This window comes from Heterodontus francisci, chromosome 25, assembly GCF_036365525.1.
Source record: "Heterodontus francisci isolate sHetFra1 chromosome 25, sHetFra1.hap1, whole genome shotgun sequence".
Taxonomy (NCBI): domain Eukaryota; kingdom Metazoa; phylum Chordata; class Chondrichthyes; order Heterodontiformes; family Heterodontidae; genus Heterodontus; species Heterodontus francisci.
In genome coordinates this window covers 21,518,559-21,536,091 of record NC_090395.1, presented here as the reverse complement: position 1 = coordinate 21,536,091, position 17,533 = coordinate 21,518,559, and the positions used below count along the sequence as shown (strand labels likewise).

Genomic DNA, 17,533 nt, shown 5'->3' with positions numbered 1-17,533 from the left:
GCAGTCTGTGTCCATATGCAGCAAGACAGCACCTTACCACCCAGAAGGACAAGGGCAGCTAATGCATGGCAGCTAAGGCACCTCACCACCACCTCCAAGTCTGCCTCCAAGCCACACACCATCCTGACTTGGAACTATATCGCTGTTCCTTCACTGTCAGTAAGTCAAAATCCTGGAACTCCCATCCTAACAGCACTGTGGGTTTACCTACCCCACATGGACTGCAGCGGTTCAAGAAGGCAGCTCAACACCACCTTCTCAAGGGCAATTAGAGATGGGCAATAAATGCTGGCCTAGCCAGCGACGCCCACATCCCAGGTAAAAAAAAACTTCCTGTGCTGACATACATATTAGCATAATCATATATTTAAATGATTATATTTAACATACTAACAAATACACTGTCACAACACTTTGACTAAACATTTGGCCAGCTTCCGTAATATCTCCTTATGTGGCTCTGTATCAAATTTTGTTTTATCACCATCTTCTGAAGCATCTTTGGATGTTTTATTACATTAAAGGCTCTGTATAAATACCAATTGTTGTCCAGGACTTTCCTTTTGATTGACGATTGGCTGTTAGGATGGTAATTGGCAGATTGGATTTGTTCTGCTTTTTGTGGACAGGACATACCTGGACAATTTTCCATATTGTCGGGTAGATGTCGATAGTGTAGATGAGCTGGAACAGCTTGGCTCGAGGTGCGGCCATTTCTGAAACACAGATGGCAGTCTCCTCAGTGTGAGCATAGGACTTCATCTCCACAAGGATTGTGTGGTGGTCTCACCTATCAATACTATCATGGAGAGCTGACTCTGCAACAGGTAGATTGGTGCAAATGTGATCAAATAGGTTATTCCCTCGTGTTGATTGTCTGACCACCAGTCTGACAGTTATGTCCTTCAGGACCTGGCACCTCGGTCAGTAGCAGTTAGCCGGCATGGACTGGATGGGCTGAAATGGAATCTTTCAGTGCCATAAATAACACTATGATTCTACCGAGTCACTCTTGGTGATGGGCATTGAAGTCCCCCACCCAGAGTACATTCAGTGCCCTTGCCACCCTCAATGCTTCTTCCACGTGGTGTTCAACATGATGGAATACTAATTCATCAGCTGAGGGAGGGGAGTAGGTGGGAATCAGTGGGAGGTTTCCTTGCCCATGTTTGGCCTGATGCCATGAGACTTCATGGGGTCAGAGTCAATGTTGAGAACTCCCAGGGCAACTCCCTCCTGACTGTTTACCACTGTGTGGTAGGTCTGTCCTGATGGTGAAGTATGATTCAGTCAGTATGACTGTGTCAGCCTATTGCTTGACTAGTCTGTGGGGCAGCTCTCCCAATTTGGTACAGGTCCTCAGATATTAGTGAGGAGGGCTTTGCAGTGTCAACTGGGCAGGGTGTGTCTTTGACATTTTTGATGCCTATAGGCCAATGACTCAAGGTGCATCTGGTTTTATTCTTTTTACTTGTTTACGGAGTGGTTTGATATAATGGTGTGGCTTGCGGTTGAACACAAAGTAATGTTCTCCTTCCTGCTCCACAGACTTCAGAGAACTCGCTCCATCCGACGCCGTGTGACTCACAACACCTCAAACAAACCGGACCCCCTGGGAGAGGATTCTGGGCTCCCTCACCTGAGGGTCGAAGGTCAGGAAGTGACAGTGGGGACTGGAGGTGGTGGTGATGGAGCCTGTGAGGAAACAGCAACAACTTCAGCAAGAGACGAAACAGCAGACAGAATCAAAGAGGTAGCTGGGCCTGGGAACCAGGCTTCTCCACTGCTCGACCAGCAGGAAGGCCTCAGTCCTGTGGAATAAGGCTCTCCTTCCTCTCAGCTTTAGAGGCAGAGGTAGATCAAAGGGTAGCACAAGCAGCTGAGGTCTGGAGGTTGAGTTTTTCAAATCTTCCGAAAAGAGATTAGCACACAGTCCGGGGTTAGCACACAGTCCGGGGTTAGCACACAGTCCGGGGTTAGCACACAGTCCGGGGTTAGAACACAGTCCGGGACTAGCACACAGTCCGGGACTAGCACACAGTCCGGGACTAGCACACAGTCCGGGGCTAGCACACAGTCCGGGACTAGCGCACAGTCCGGAGTTAGCACACAGTACGGGGCGAGCACACAGTCCGGGGCTAGCACACAGTCCGGGGCTAGCACACAGTCCGGGGCTAGCACACAGTCCGGGGCTAGCACACTCTCCTTTACCTCCTGGGACCTGGATTTAAATGGGGCTCTGAGTGATCAGCTGTCACTATTTTCTGTTGAAAGTACATTCCCTGATGTTAATTGGGGCCTGCTCGGTTTAGTGAGTTGGACCAGCAACAGGGAACCACCCCTAGTTGGACATTAAGTTGGCAATATCTGAGTGGGGAGGAATCGAGGGAAGGCGATGTGAAAAATATCCAGTGTAAAATTAACAGCCTTATTTTGGCGTTCAAAGGGCAGATGTCAGAATATCATATTGAACGGTTTGACCTCTGTTACTGCATCACCAACAACCTGTGAAGACTGTAGCCCCAGCCCTGGAAGTGTGAACTTGTTGTGATCTCTACATTTCCCCTGACATTGTCGTTTATGTAGCACTGGGATGCTGCAGCCAATTGCAGTTGTAGTTGTGAGTAATGTAGCAAATTGAACATATGTTCCCCATTCATTAGTTCTCTCTCTTTCCCTTCCACAGGTGGCAAACACCAAGGATCCCGACCATCTCTACAACATCATATTTGTTGGGAATGCCAATGCTGGGAAAACGTCCTTCATCCAACGTTTCTCTGACGATAATTTCCACCTCGGGTTAAGTGCCACAGTAGGTATGTCAACTCTGCATCATTTAAAGGAGCACCAATGATTTAAAAGGGATTAAATTTGTTGTGCATCCACGGTCTAGGTATTTGGGAGGATGATAGCCTGAGGGACAGACCCCTCCATTGTCTCTAAATAATCAGACTGCTTGTCCAACATCCAGTACTGAATGAGTAGAAATTTCCTGCAGCTAAATATTGGGACGACTGCAGCCATTGTCTTTGGTCCTCATCATAAACTCTGTCCCCGAGATGGGCTTCCAACCACTTTTCCACGTCATCACTAAGACTGCCTACTTCCACCTGCATGACCTCTCCCAAATCCACCCTGGCCTCAGCTCATCTGCTGTTGAAGCCCTAATCCATGACTTTTTTTTACCTCTAGACTTGGCTATTCCAAAGCATTCCTGGTCGCCTCCCACATTCTACCCTTTATAAATTTGAGCTCATCCAGTTTACACCAAGTCCTGTTCAACTATCACTCACGCTTATTTACCTACATTAGCTCCCAGTTGAGTAATCAATCAATTTTAAAATTCTCATCCTTGTTTTTGAATCCTTCTGTGGCCTCACCCCTCCCTATCTCTGTAATCTCCTCCAACCCTCCGAGACATCTGCGCTCCTCCAATTCGGGCCTGTTGTGCATCCCTGATTTTAATTCCTCCACGATTGGCAGCCGCACCTTCAGTTGCAGAAGTCATAAGTTCTGGAATTCCCTCCTTAAATTTCTCCACCCCTTTACCTCTCTTTCCTCCTTTAAGACACTCCTGAAAAGCTACCCTTTTGACTGAGATTTTGATCACTTGTCCTAATATCTCCATATGTGGCTTGGTGTCAAATTTTATTTGATAACATTCCTGTGAAGCGGCTTGCAGTGATTAACTAGGTGCAATATAAATGCAAGTTGTTGTTGTTTGATTCGGAGCATAGCTCCATCACGACCAGTCTGCTAGCACTCCCAGAGCAAGAGTGAAACTTACTCTGAGAGTATGATGGATTCTCCCATCACTTGGGATGAGAGTTCAGCGTGGAGACCGGTTGTTCACTGTCTAGGTTGGTGTTGTGCCATATGTGAGGTTAAACTGAGTCTTGATTTGAAGATCGATTGCAAATATTATATGTAAACTCACTGTTGGAAGGGATGGGTGAGGCGCTGGCTTTGCAGCATGCTTTCTATTCCTGTAGGGACCTGAATCTTTTCTCCTCAAATGTTGAGATTACTCGATGATCTATTTGGATCTGTCCATGCTTGTTTTTTCCCCATGTAGTGGGGTCCAATTTACAGGCTCTGGGATTGGCTTTCAGAATGTCTTTGTATCTAAGTTTGAACATCCTATGGTCAGGTTCCCGTGCTCAGCTGGCTGTAGAATACCCCCTTTGGTATGCAAGAATCCTCCAGGCAAACCACATGACTGACCCAGTGAAGCTGAGCTCTGAGGAGCATGCTCTTGATACCAAGTGTGCGGCACCTTGCAAGAACTTTGCTGTTTGGGATTTTGAACCGTCACTTGATGTTGCAGATAGATCTTAAGCAGCGAAGGTGGAATGCATCTAATTGCTTAATGTGATGCCAGTAGGTTGTGCATGCCTCACAGCCATAGAGAAGTGATGTGAGAATCACTGCCTGGTAGACTTTGATCTTTGTTTTGAGATAGACTCCACACTCTCTCCAAAGCCTGTGGGTGAACCTGCCGAATGCTGAGCTTGCTTTTGCCAGGCAATGGACAATTTCATCATCCAATATGGTGTTGTTGGAGAGGATACTCCCAAGATAGCAGAACTTCTGAACGAAGTTGAGGAATGTTTTGTTGATTGTGACTATGAGGTCTTGGAGTTTGTGACCAGGGGCAGGTTGGTACAAGATCTTTGTCTTTATCAGACTTATTGTAAGGCAAAGAGTTCTGAGGCTTGGGCAAAGTGGTCAACAAGCAGCTGGATGTCCTCTGGAGTGTGCGCTATGAAAGCACAGTCGTCAGCAAACAGGAATTCACTCGGTAGCTGTTCTTTGATCTTTGTGTGAGCCTTGAGCCTTTGCAGATTGCAGAGGTTGCCATCTGTCCTGAACTGAATGTGCACTCCTACATCGAGATCTTTGAGTGCGTACAAGAGCATGGCCAAAAAGTAGATGGCAAACACAACTGGAACCATTACGCAGCCTTGCTTGTTGCCATTAGTGACAGGAAAGGCACCTGATAAGGCACTGTTCTGCATCACACTAGCCATCATGAAAACAGTGGATGACCCTGATCATCTTTCCAGGGCAGCCATATTGTATAGAACCTTCCACAGGCCTTCACAGTTTACTGTTTCGAAAGCCTTGATCTGGTCAATGAACACCATGCAGAGATCCTTGTTCTTTTCATGGGACTTTTCTTGAACTTGATGCACCTAAAAGATCATGTTGAGTGTTCCTCGTCCAGCACGAGAGCCACACTGTGATTCTGGGTGCACCCAGTCTGTGAGACGAGTGACAAATTAAAGAAAGACCCAGCCAAATTGTACCATCTGTTAACCCCCGATTGAGGCTAACCAAACCAGGTGTCTTTAAATCAATAAATTAACTCTTTAATTAGAAGAACTAAATGCTTAAACACTATGATGATATAAACACCATTTAAAATAGAAAAAATTAGAGTCCTTGCAAATTTACAGTTCAGTGTTGCTTGAAGTCCTCACAGCCTCCAATGGGGAAAAATGGTTCTTCCACAGTAGAAGAGTTCATAGTCTAACTCCAGCAGTAGGTGATGCTTTCCTTCTCCAGCGAATTTCAACAATTATTAACTTGCAAACACTTACAATAGAATCAATCTGACTTTAGAGTTTTTGAGGGATAAAAGACTGTCACAGTCTAACTTCCCTTCCTTCAGTTTAAATTACTAAAGATCTCTCTTTTGGGCTTGACTTTTTTAGAATTTTGAGAGATATTAATTAAACAGACAAAAATTCTATTCCTTCAGTTTAAATGGTTGAGAGCTTTTTGCAGGTTCTAAACACCACAGCTGTCTGTCTGTCTCTTCTGTGTCTGTGTTCTGTTAGAACAAACTGTCTTCAGGTAAAAAGCTGGTTCAAAATTGAATTGTAACAAATGTATCACTTGATACTCACTCCCAGTGGCTGTATCTATGGTAACAAGAATGCACCCTTTGAATTGCAGTCTCCAAATGGTTGTTTCCAAGGCAACAAAAATGCACCTTCCTATAACTCCTGATGCTTGCTGGTGCAAGCTTTAAAGGCAAACTGCATATTCCTGGAAAAAAAAAACTACAGGACCATGACAATGGGAACACCACCACCTGTAAGTTCCCCTCCCAGCCACACACCATCCTGATTTGGAACTATATTGTCGTTCCTTCACTATCGCTAGGTCAAAATCCTGGAACTCCCTTCCTAACAGCACTGTGGGTGTACCTACCCCACATAGACTGAAGCAGTTCAGGAAGGCAGCTCACCACCGCCCTCTCAAGAGCAATTAGGGATGGGCAATAAATGCTGGCCTGGCCAGCGATGCTCACATCCCACAAACATAAAACAAGTCTTTAAAGGCTCTCTGTTGAACAATAATGCAGACCAACATGTGCCAGTGTTTAGATCTGGGTGGCTCCATATTGTTTTCTATTTGTCAACTCGTTGGAAGATTGTGTTTGTGCTGGTGAAGTCAAACTCCCTGTATTTAGAGGGAAGAAGCTGGCAGTTGGAGTTTATTCTATCAATGCTGCAGTGTTCTGGTACTCTCCTCCATGTATTACAGTCTGTACCAACATGGGCATTGAAATCACCAAGGATGATGAGCTTGTCCTGGTGTGGTATTCCTCTGATGATCCTGCTGAGATTGTCTTTGACCTCGAGTGTGTTGTATCATTGTCGATGCATAGGCACTGATGAGTGTTGCATACTGGTTTCGAACAAGAGTATTTGAGGTACCACGAGTCGGTCGTTGATATCCTCCCACTCTCTCGTCCGAGGCAGCTAATGCTGTACGTGGTGCAACATGTGCCACAAAAGCAGCAGCTGAAAGGATGCAGTTTTTAGTTTTAGAGCTGTCCTTCTCCTAGATGAGCTGCTAAGTAAGCTGGAGAGGCTCAACTGCCCTTCCTGCATCACCATCCAGTCCGTTCGCACTGTCTGTGTCCTTCCGCATTGTCAGCCGATGAAGACTTTCCTATTTGGCCCATAGCAGGGGGTTGAAAATGAGAGTTTTCCTTCTTCTTGGTAGACTGCCAACCAATGCTAAAGAGGCCCACCTGCTCAGAGCTGTCTGGTTTTGAAGCGCCAGACAGCTGCCTTCACAAGTCTGCCCACAGTTCTAACACGGATTGGCGTGTGAAGCCAAGCAGTAGGAGTAGATTAGGTGGGGCTATTTGAGACTGGAACTCGATTGGATTCTTGTGGATGAAAAATGTCTCGTGGTCAGTGTTACAAATAACCTCTGGCAGTATAAAGCAGAAGAGATATGGTATGAAGCAGAGTGAGTGATAGACTATAACACAGAGTCAGTGACACACTATAACACAGAGTGAGTGACACACTATAACCCAGAGTGAGTGACACACTATAACCCAGAGTGAGTGACACACTATAACCCAGAGTCAGTGACACACTATAACCCAGAGTGAGTGACACACTATAACACAGAGTGAGTGACACACTATAACCCAGAGTGAGTGACACACTATAACCCAGAGTCAGTGACACACTATAACCCAGAGTGAGTGACACACTATAACCCAGAGTCAGTGACACACTATAACCCAGAGTCAGTGACACACTACAACACAGAGTGAGTGACACACTACAACACAGAGTGAGTGACACACTATAACACAGAGTGAGTGACACACTATAACCCAGAGTCAGTGACACACTATAACACAGAGTGAGTGACACACTACAACACAGAGTGAGTGACACACTATAACACAGAGTGAGTGACACACTACAACACAGAGTGAGTGACACACTATAACACAGAGTGAGTGACACACTATAACACAGAGTCAGTGACACACTACAACACAGAGTGAGTGACACACTACAACACAGAGTGAGTGACACACTATAACCCAGAGTCAGTGACACACTATAACCCAGAGTCAGTGACACACTATAACACAGAGTGAGTGACACACTACAACACAGAGTGAGTGACACACTATAACACAGAGTGAGTGACACACTATAACACAGAGTCAGTGACACACTATAACACAGAGTCAGTGACACACTATAACCCAGAGTGAGTGACACACTATAACCCAGAGTGAGTGACACACTATAACCCAGAGTCAGTGACACACTATAACCCAGAGTGAGTGACACACTGTAACACAGAGTGAGTGACACACTATAACCCAGAGTGAGTGACACACTATAACACAGAGTGAGTGACACACTATAACCCAGAGTGAGTGACACACTATAACACTATATTAAATGGAGGCTGTGATGGGAAGAGGCCCTTAAGTGACCGTTAACTGACCACTTAAGAGCCTCAATTGGCCTAGGACGAGAAGGCTAACTGGCCTTCACTGCCTGAGACTAAATTGCAAGGCATTGGGAAGGCAACGGCACTCCAACCCCCGCCTTCCATTGGAATTTTAGAGCAACCCCCCACCCTCACCCCGCCGGCCTACATTCCTGTCCTGAAGGGGCGATAAAGATCAGCCCATGGTACCTGAGGACAGACCCTAGATGTGGTCTGGAGCCAAATTACATGTAGCCATTTGTGTGGACCGGGTTTGAGCTGCACAATAACTGACATGCCCTTACATCGGAAATGCTGTAGTACTCAGACGGGTTTGGGCCTTGTAGATTGTTCAGAGATGTAGTACAAAGCTCACACAGCTTATCTGTTCCTCCATTACTGCAGGGGTAGACTTTCGAGTGAAGAGCTTGACAGTGGAGAACAGAAACATCGCTCTCCAGCTCTGGGATACTGCCGGACAGGAACGGTAAGTGGCCAAATTCAGCAGGAGGCCAAGACTACTGGGAATCCAGTCAACAGAAAATGTGGAAAAGCCACGGGATTGGGAACCTTCATATGAGGGAATGGTGACACTCATGCTCTTGTAAATGTTAAAGGAGAAAATAATTCTAGGGGTCGGTGTGAGTGTTACAGGAGACAGTAATTCTAGGGGTCAATGTGAGTATTACAGGAGACAGTAATTCCAGGGGTCGATGTGAGTGTTGCAGGAGACAGTAACTCTAGGGGTCGATGTGAGTGTGACAGGAGACAGTAATTCTGGGGGTCGATGTGAGTGTTACAGGAATCAGGAATTCGAGGGGTCGATGTGAGTGTTACAGGAGACAGTAACTCCAGGAGTCGGTGTGAGTATTACAGGAGACAGTAATTCTAGGGGTCGGTGTGAGTGTTACAGGAGACAGTAATTCTAGGGGTCGATGTGAGTGTTACAGGAGACAGTAATTCTAGGGGTCGGTGTGAGTATTACAGGAGACGGTAATTCTAGGGGTCGATGTGAGTGTTACAGGAGACAGTAATTCAAGGGGTCGATGTGAGTGTTACAAGAGACAGTAATTCTGGAAGTGTGAGTGTTACAGGAGACAGTAATTCTAGGGGTCGGTGTGAGTATTACAGGAGACAGTAATTCTAGGGGTCGATGTGAGTGTTACAACAGACAGTAATTCTAGGGGTCGGTATGAGTGTTACAGGAGACAGTAACTCGAACGGTCGCTATGAGTGTTACAGGAGACAGTAACTCTAGGGGTCGGTGTGAGTGTTACAGGAAACAGTAATTCTAGGGGTCGTTGTGAGTGTTACAGGAGACAGTAATTCTAGGGGTCAGTGTGAGTGTTACAGGAGACAGTAATTCTAGGGGTCGGTATGAGTGTTACAGGAGACAGTAACTCTAGGATTCGGTGTGAGTGTTGCAGGAGACAGTAATTCTAGGGGTCGGTGTGAGTGTTGCAGGAGACAGTAATTCTAGGGGTCGGTATGAGTGTTACAGGAGACAGTAACTCTAGGGGTCGATGTGAGTGTTACAGGAGACAGTAATTCTAGGGGTCGGTGTGAGTGTTACAGGAGACAGTAATTCTACGGGTCGGTATGAGTGTTACAGGAGACTGTAACTCTAGGGGTCGATGTGAGTGTTACAGGAGACAGTAACTCTAGGAGTCGGTGTGAGTGTTGCAGGAGACAGTAACTCTAGGGGACTGTGTGAGTGTTACAGGAGACAGTAACTCTGGGGGTCGAAGTGAGTGTTACAGGAGACAGTAACTCTAGGAGTCGGTGTGAGTGTTGCAGGAGACAGTAACTCGAGGAGTCGGTGTGAGTGTTACAAGAGACAGTAATTCTAGGGGTCGGTGTGAGTGTTACAGGAGACAGTAATTCTAGGGGTCGATGTGAGTGTTGCAGGAGACAGTAATTCTAGGGGTCGATGTGAGTGTTACAGGAGACAGTAATTCTAGGGGTCGATGTGAGTGTTACAGGAGACAGTAATTCTAGGGGTCGATGTGAGTGTTGCAGGAGACAGTAACTCTAGGGGTCGGTGTGAGTGTTACAGGAGACAGTAACTCTAGGGGTCGGTGTGAGTGTTACAGGAGACAGTAACTCTAGGGGTCGGTGTGAGTGTTGCAGGAGACAGTAACTCTAGGGGTCGGTGTGAGTGTTGCAGGAGACAGTAACTCTAGGGGGTCGGTGTGAGTGTTACAGGAGACAGTAATTCTAGGGGTCGATGTGAGTGTTACAGGAGACAGTAATTCTAGGGGTCGATGTGAGTGTTCGAGGAGACAGTAATTCTAGGGGTCGGTATGAGTGTTGCAGGAGACAGTAATTCTAGGGGTCGATGCGAGTGTTGCAGGAGACAGTAACTCTAGGGGACGGTGTGAGTGTTACAGGAGACAGTAACTCTCGGGGTCGGTGTGAGTGTTACAGGAGACAGTAACTCTAGGGGTCGATGTGAGTGTTACAGGAGACAGTAACTCTAGGGGTCGGTGTGAGTGTTGCAGGAGACAGTAACTCTAGGGGTCGGTGTGAGTGTTGCAGGAGACAGTAACTCTAGGGGTTCGGTGTGAGTGTTACAGGAGACAGTAATTCTAGGGGCCGATGTGAGTGTTACAGGAGACAGTAATTCTGGGGGTCGATATGAGTGTTAGAGGAGACAGTAATTCTCGGGGTCGATGTGAGTGTTACAGGAGACAGTAATTCTAGGGGTCGGTGTGAGTGTTACAGGAGACAGTAACTCTCGGGGTCGGTATGAGTGTTACAGGAGACAGTAATTCTAGTGGTCGATGTGAGTGTTACAGGAGACAGTAATTCTAGGGGTCGGTATGAGTGTTACAGGAGACAGTAACTCTAGGGGTCGGTGTGAGTGTTGCAGGAGACAGTAATTCTAGGGGTCGGTCTGAGTGTTACAGGAGACAGTAACTCTAGGGGTTGGTGTGAGTGTTGCAGGAGACAGTAACTCTAGGGGCCGGTGCGAGTGTTACAGGAGACAGTAATTCTAGGGGTCGATGTGAGTGTTGCAGGAGACAGTAACTCTAGGGGTCGGAGTGAGTGTTGCAGGAGACATTAACTCTAGGGGTCGGTGTGAGTGTTACAGGAGACAGTAACTCTAGGGGTCGGAGTGAGTGTTGCAGGAGACATTAACTCTAGGGGTCGGTGTGAGTGTTACAGGAGACAGTAATTCTAGGGGTCGATGTGAGTGTTGCAGGAGACAGTAACTCTAGGGGTCGGTGTGAGTGTTGCAGGAGACAGTAACTCTAGGGGTCGGTGTGAGTGTTACAGGAGACAGTAATTCTAGGGGTCGGTGTGAGTGTTACAGGAGACAGTAACTCTAGGGGTCGGTATGAGTGTGACAGGAGACAGTAATTCTGGGAGTCGATGTGAGTGTTACAGGAGACAGTAATTCTAGGGGTCGATGTGAGTGTTACAGGAGACAGTAATTCTCGGGTTCGATGTGAGTGTTACAGGAGACAGTAATTCTAGGGGTCGATATGAGTGTTACAGGAGCCAGTAACTCTCGGGGTCGGTGTGAGTGTTCCAGGAGACAGTAATTCTAGGGGTCGATGTGAGTGTTACAGGAGACAGTAACTCTATGGGTTGGTTTTGTTAAAGTAGACGGTGGTCCAGACATTCACAGTGAGGCCAGGAAGGTGCAGGATGCAGGACACTGGGTGCAGAATGCCGGGTGGATGTTGTGCTATTTTGCTTTCAGGGAACCTGGAAGAACAAGTTTCCCTCACCAGCTGCTGAATTTAGTAGCAGGACTTGATTAGTACCTTCTGCCTCTCTTTCTCAGCCGAGGCCTATGGCAACAGGCCACTACCAGGGAGGGGTGTGAAAGGGAAGAGACTGTGGGTGGTAGGGGGTGGTGTGTGGGGTGGTTTGCCGGAGAGACCCAGGATCAGAGCAGGAGCGGTGAGAGGAAAGGACGTCGATGGGGAATCAGGGAGATTGTGGATGCTGATGGAAGACATCGGGTGCTAGAAGGAGATTGCAAGCTGTGGAGGGCATCTGATCACTTGGTCACTTGAGGGCAGTGGGGAATGGGCCGATTGCTGGCGAGTTTAACAGTTTAGCTAACGGGCTGGGGCTAGATCTCCTGCTGCTCCTGAACCCCAAGCAGACCTGGAAAAGCAGTTACCTCTTCCACGCTGCAGTCCTTAACTCCCATCAACTGCCAGTTTTCCCGAAGCCCCGGAATCCCACCTGGCCAGTGATAAAGTTGGAACAGTGAAGCAATCTAAAGCATGCAGCCCTATTAAAAAATGTAAATGAGTGATGTACCTCCTGGGAGCTGATTGGTCACCTGTTAAAACAGGAGGTGAGGGGGTTCATGTTGGGTTGAGTCGGGGTTTCAGATTTTTTCCGATTTTACTTTCCACGTGACCAAACCTACCTGTTTTCAGGGATGAGAATTACCCCAGAGACGCTAAGTTTCAGTTACTGATGTTAAAGGAGAGAGGAATCTAGGTCCTTGGGCTGAGCAAGTTCTGGGATACAGGCCCTGGACTGAGGATGATTTGGGAGACAGGCCCTGGACTGAGGATGATTTGGGATACAGGCCCCTGGACTGAGGATGATTTGGGATACAGGCCCCTGGACTGAGAATGTTCTGGGATACCGGGCCCTGGACTGAGGATGATTTGGGATACAGGCCCCTGGACTGAGGTTATTCTGGGATACAGGCCCCTGGACTGAGGATGATTTGAGATACAGGCCCCTGGACTGAGGATGTTCTGGGATACCGGGCCCTGGACTGAGGATGATTTGGGATACAGGCCCCTGGACTGAGGATGTTCTGGGATACCGGGCCCTGGACTGAGGATGTTTTGGGAAATAGGCCTCTGGACTGAGGATGTTCTGGGATATTGGCCCCTGGACCGAGGATGTTTTGGTAAATAGGCCCCTAGACTGAGGATGTTCTGGGAGACAGGGCCCTGGACTGAGGATGTTCTGGGATACAGGGCTCTGGACTGAGGATGTTCTGGGATACAGGGCCCTGGACTGAGGATGTTTTGGGATACTGGGCCCTGGACTGAGGATGTTCTGGGATACAGCGCCCTGGACTGAGGATGTTCTGGGATACAGGGCCCTGGACTGAGGATGTTCTGGGATACAGGGCCCTGGACTGAGGATGTTCTGGGATACAGGGCCCTGGACTGAGAATGTTCTGGGATATAGGGCCCTGGACTGAGGATGTTCTGGGATACAGGGCCCTGGACTGAGAATGTTCTGGGATACAGGGCCCTGGACTGAGAATGTTCTGGGATACAGGGCCCTGGACTGAGGATGTTCTGGCATACAGGGCCCTGGACTGAGGATGTTCTGGCATACAGGGCCCTGGACTGAGGATGTTCTGGGATACAGGGCCCTGGACTGAGGATGTTCTGGGATACAGGGCCCTGGACTGAGGATGTTTTGGGATACTGGGCCCTGGACTGAGAATGTTCTGGGATACAGGGCCCTGGACTGAGAATGTTCTGGGATACAGGGCCCTGGGCTGAGGATGTTCTGGGATACAGGGCCCTGGACTGAGGATGTTCTGGGAGACAGGGCCCTGGACTGAGGATATTCTGGGATACAGGGCCCTGGACGGAGGATGTTTTGGGATACAGGCCCCTGGACTGAGGATGTTCTTTGATACAGGCCCCTGGTGTTTTATGTTGCAAATTACCAGACAGTGACATGTTTTCTTATAGGTTTTAAAACAGAATATCAATTGTTTATCGCCGTATCCCGAAATTGTCATAGCCGCTTCCACTGAGGCATTCTCTATACACACGCACACACACACAAGAAAAAGCAGGTAGTGAAGGGAAAGTGGAAGGTGGTTTTTCGTGGTGGAGAAAGATTACAATAAACCTGTTGAATTCTCTTGAGAATCAAGTTTTAGGTGGATGCAGGCCTGAGATGATTGTAGATTTCTCTTTTGATTGAAGGTTCTAATGAAGATGGTGGGTCACTTCCAGCTTATTTCCCTCGCAGAAGTTTGTACTACTTTAGGGATGTTAATATCCGAGGGAAAGTAGCAACAGCCAAGTTCACGGATGACTCTGCTGCACAAGAGGGGATGAGAAAGAATGGGAGAGCCATACTGATAGGGGATTCAATTGTAAGGGGAACAGACAAGCATTTCTGTGGCTACAAATGAGACTCCAGAGACTCCCTGGTGCTAGGGTCAAGGATGTCTTGGAGCGGCTGCAGGACATTTTGAAGGGGACAGTGAGCAGCCAGAGGCTGTAGTTCACATTGGTACCAATGACATAGGTAGAAAGAGGGATGAGGTCCTGCAACAAGAATTTAGGGAGCTCGGTAGCAAATTGAAAAGCAGGACCTCAAAGGTTGTAATCTCTGGATTACTCCCAGTGCCATGTGTTAGTGAGTATAGGAATAGGAGGATAGAGCAGATGAATGCATGGCTGAGGAGATGGTGCAGGAGGGAGGGATTTAGTTTCCTGAATCATTGGGTCTGTTTCTGGCAAAAGTGGGACCTGTACAAGTCAGACGGGTTACACCTGAACCGGAACGGGACCAACATCCTTGCTGGGAGGTTTGCTAGTGCTGTTGGGGGTGCTTTAAAGTAATTTGGCAGGGGGATGGGATACAGAGTGGAGGTTCAGTAGTGGGTGATGCACAAATATAGAAGAGAAATTGAGCCAGTCTGGAAGGCAGAGCAAATATAGACCTGTTAAGGCACAAGTGAAAAATGCAAGGCTGGATTGCATCTAGTTTAACGCAAGGAGTATTACTAGTAAGGCAGATGAATTGAGGGCATTGATTAGCACATGGGATTCTGATATTATTGCTATCAGAGACATGGTTGAGGGAGGGGCAGGACTGGCAATATTCCAGGGTATAGAATCTTCAGGCGTGACAGGGGAGGGGGTGAAAGAGGAGGTGGCATTGCACTGATGATCAAGGAGTCAATTACTGCAGTAAGGAAGGATGATCTCTTAAAAGGTTCCTCAAATGAGGCCATATGGGTAGAACTTAAAAACAAAAAGGGGGCAATCACTTGGCTGGGAGTGTACTACAGGCCTCCAAACAGTCAGGAAGAGATAGAGGAGCAGATATGTAGGCAAATCTCAGAGAGGTGTAAAAATAATAGGGTAATATAACAGGGGATTTCAACTTCCCCAATATTAACTGGGATAGTCTTAGTGCAAAAGGCTTAAAGGGGGCGGACTTCTTAAAATGCATACAGGAGAGCTTTTTGAGCCAGTATGTCGAAAGGGGTAGTCAGTGGCGTAGTGGTATTATCACTACACTAGTAACCCAGAGACCCAGGGTATTTCTCTGTGGACATGGATTGGAATCCCACCACAGCAGAAGGTGGAGTTTGAATTTAATTAATAAATCTGGAATTAAAAGCTAGTCTAATCTAATCTATCTAATCTAATGATGGCCATGAAACCATTGTCGATTGTTGTAAAAACCCATCTGGTTCACTAATGTCCTTTAGGGAAGGAAATCTGCTGTCCTTACCTGGTCTGGCCTATATGTGACTCCAGACCCAGAGCAATGTGGTTGACTCTTAAATGCCCTCTGAAATGGCCTAGCAAGCCACTCAGTTGTATCTAACCGCTACGAAGTCAATAAAAAGGAATGAAACCGGATGGACCACCCGGCATCGATCTAGGCACCGGAAACGACAACGGCAAACCCAGCCCTGTCGACCCTCCAAAGTCCTCCTTACTAACATCTGGGGGCTTGTCCCAAAGTTGGGAGAGCTGTCCCACAGACTAGTCAAGCAACAGCCTGAAATAGTCATACTCACGGAATCATACCTTCCAGACAATGCCCCAGACACTGCCATCACCATCCCCGGGTATGTCCGGTCCCACCAGCGGGACAGACCCACCAGAGGTGGTGGCACAGTGGTATACAGTAGGGAGGGAGTTGCCCTGGGAGTCCTCAACATCGACTCCGGACTCCATGAAGTCTCATGGCATCAGGTCAAACATGGGCAAGGTAACCTCCTACTGATTACCACCTACCGCCCTCCCTCAGCTGATGACTCAGTACTCTTCCATGTTGAACACCACTTGGAGGAAGCACTGAGGGTGGCAAGGGCACAAAGTGTACTCTGGATGGGGGACTTCAATGTCCATCACCAAGAGTGGCTCGGTAGCACCAATACTGACCGAGCTGGCCGAGTCCTAAAGGACGTAGCTGCTAGACTGGGTCTGCGGCAGGTGGTGAGGGAACCAACACGAGGGAAAAACATACTTGACCTCGTCTTCACCAATCTGCCTGCTGCAGATGCTTCTGTCCATGACTGTATTGGTAGGAGTGACCACCGCACAGTACTTGTGGAGACGAGGTTCCACCTTCACATTGAGGATACCGTCCATCGTGTTGTGTGGCACTACCACTGTACTAAATGGGATAGATTTCTAACAGATCTAGCAATGCAAAACTGGGCATCCATGAGGCACTGTGGGCCATCAGCAGCAGCAGAATTGTACTCGACCACAATCTGTAACCTCATGGTCTGGCATATCCCCCACTCTACCATTACCATCAAGCCAGGAGACCAACCCTGGTTCAATGAAGAGTGCAGGAGGGCATGCCAGGAGCAGCACCAGGCATACCTCAAAATGAGGTGTCAACCTGGTGAAGCTACAAGGCAGGACTATCTGCGTGCCAAACTGCGTAAGCAGCATGCGATAGGCAGAGCTAAGCGATCCCATAACCAACGGATCAGATCTAAGCTCTGCAGTCCTGCCACATCTAGCTGTGAATGGTGGTGGACAATTAAACAACTAACTGGAGGAGGTGGCTCCACAAAAATCCCCATCCTCAATGATGGGGGAGCCCAGCATAATCAGGGCGAAAGATAAAGCAGAAGCATTTGAAACAATCTTCAGCCAGAAGTGCCGAGATGATGATCCATCTCGGCCTCCTAAATGAAGTCCCCAGCATCACAGATGCCAGATTTCAGCCAATTCGATTCACTCCGCATGATATCAAGAAACGACTGAAGACACTGGATACTGCAAAAGCTATGGGCTCTGACAATATTCCATCAATTGTACTGAAGACCTGTGCTCCAGAACTTGCCACGCCCCTAGCCAAGCTGTTCCAGTGCAGCTACAACACTGGCATCTACCCTGCAATGTGGAAAATTGCCCAGGTCTGTCCTGTACACAAAAGGCAGGACAAGTCCAAACCGGCCAATTGCCACCCCATCAGCCTACTCTCAATCATCAGTAAAGTGATGGAAGGTGTCATCAACAGTGCTATCAAGCGGCACTTGCTTAGCAAT

At 47.8% G+C, this 17,533-nt stretch overlaps 1 protein-coding gene across 11 annotated transcripts in view; it reads left to right on the top strand.

The window, feature by feature from the left end:
- Positions 1-17,533, top strand: part of LOC137383779 (trichohyalin-like) — a 251,631-nt gene that overhangs the window by 221,522 nt on the left and 12,576 nt on the right. For all 11 annotated transcript variants that reach the window (XM_068056969.1, XM_068056972.1, XM_068056968.1 and 8 more), the window contains 3 exons: positions 1,549-1,753; positions 2,687-2,816; positions 8,674-8,755. In XM_068056969.1, coding sequence (XP_067913070.1) covers positions 1,549-1,753; positions 2,687-2,816; positions 8,674-8,755 — 417 coding nt within the window. The remainder of the gene's footprint in view (positions 1-1,548; positions 1,754-2,686; positions 2,817-8,673; positions 8,756-17,533) is intronic.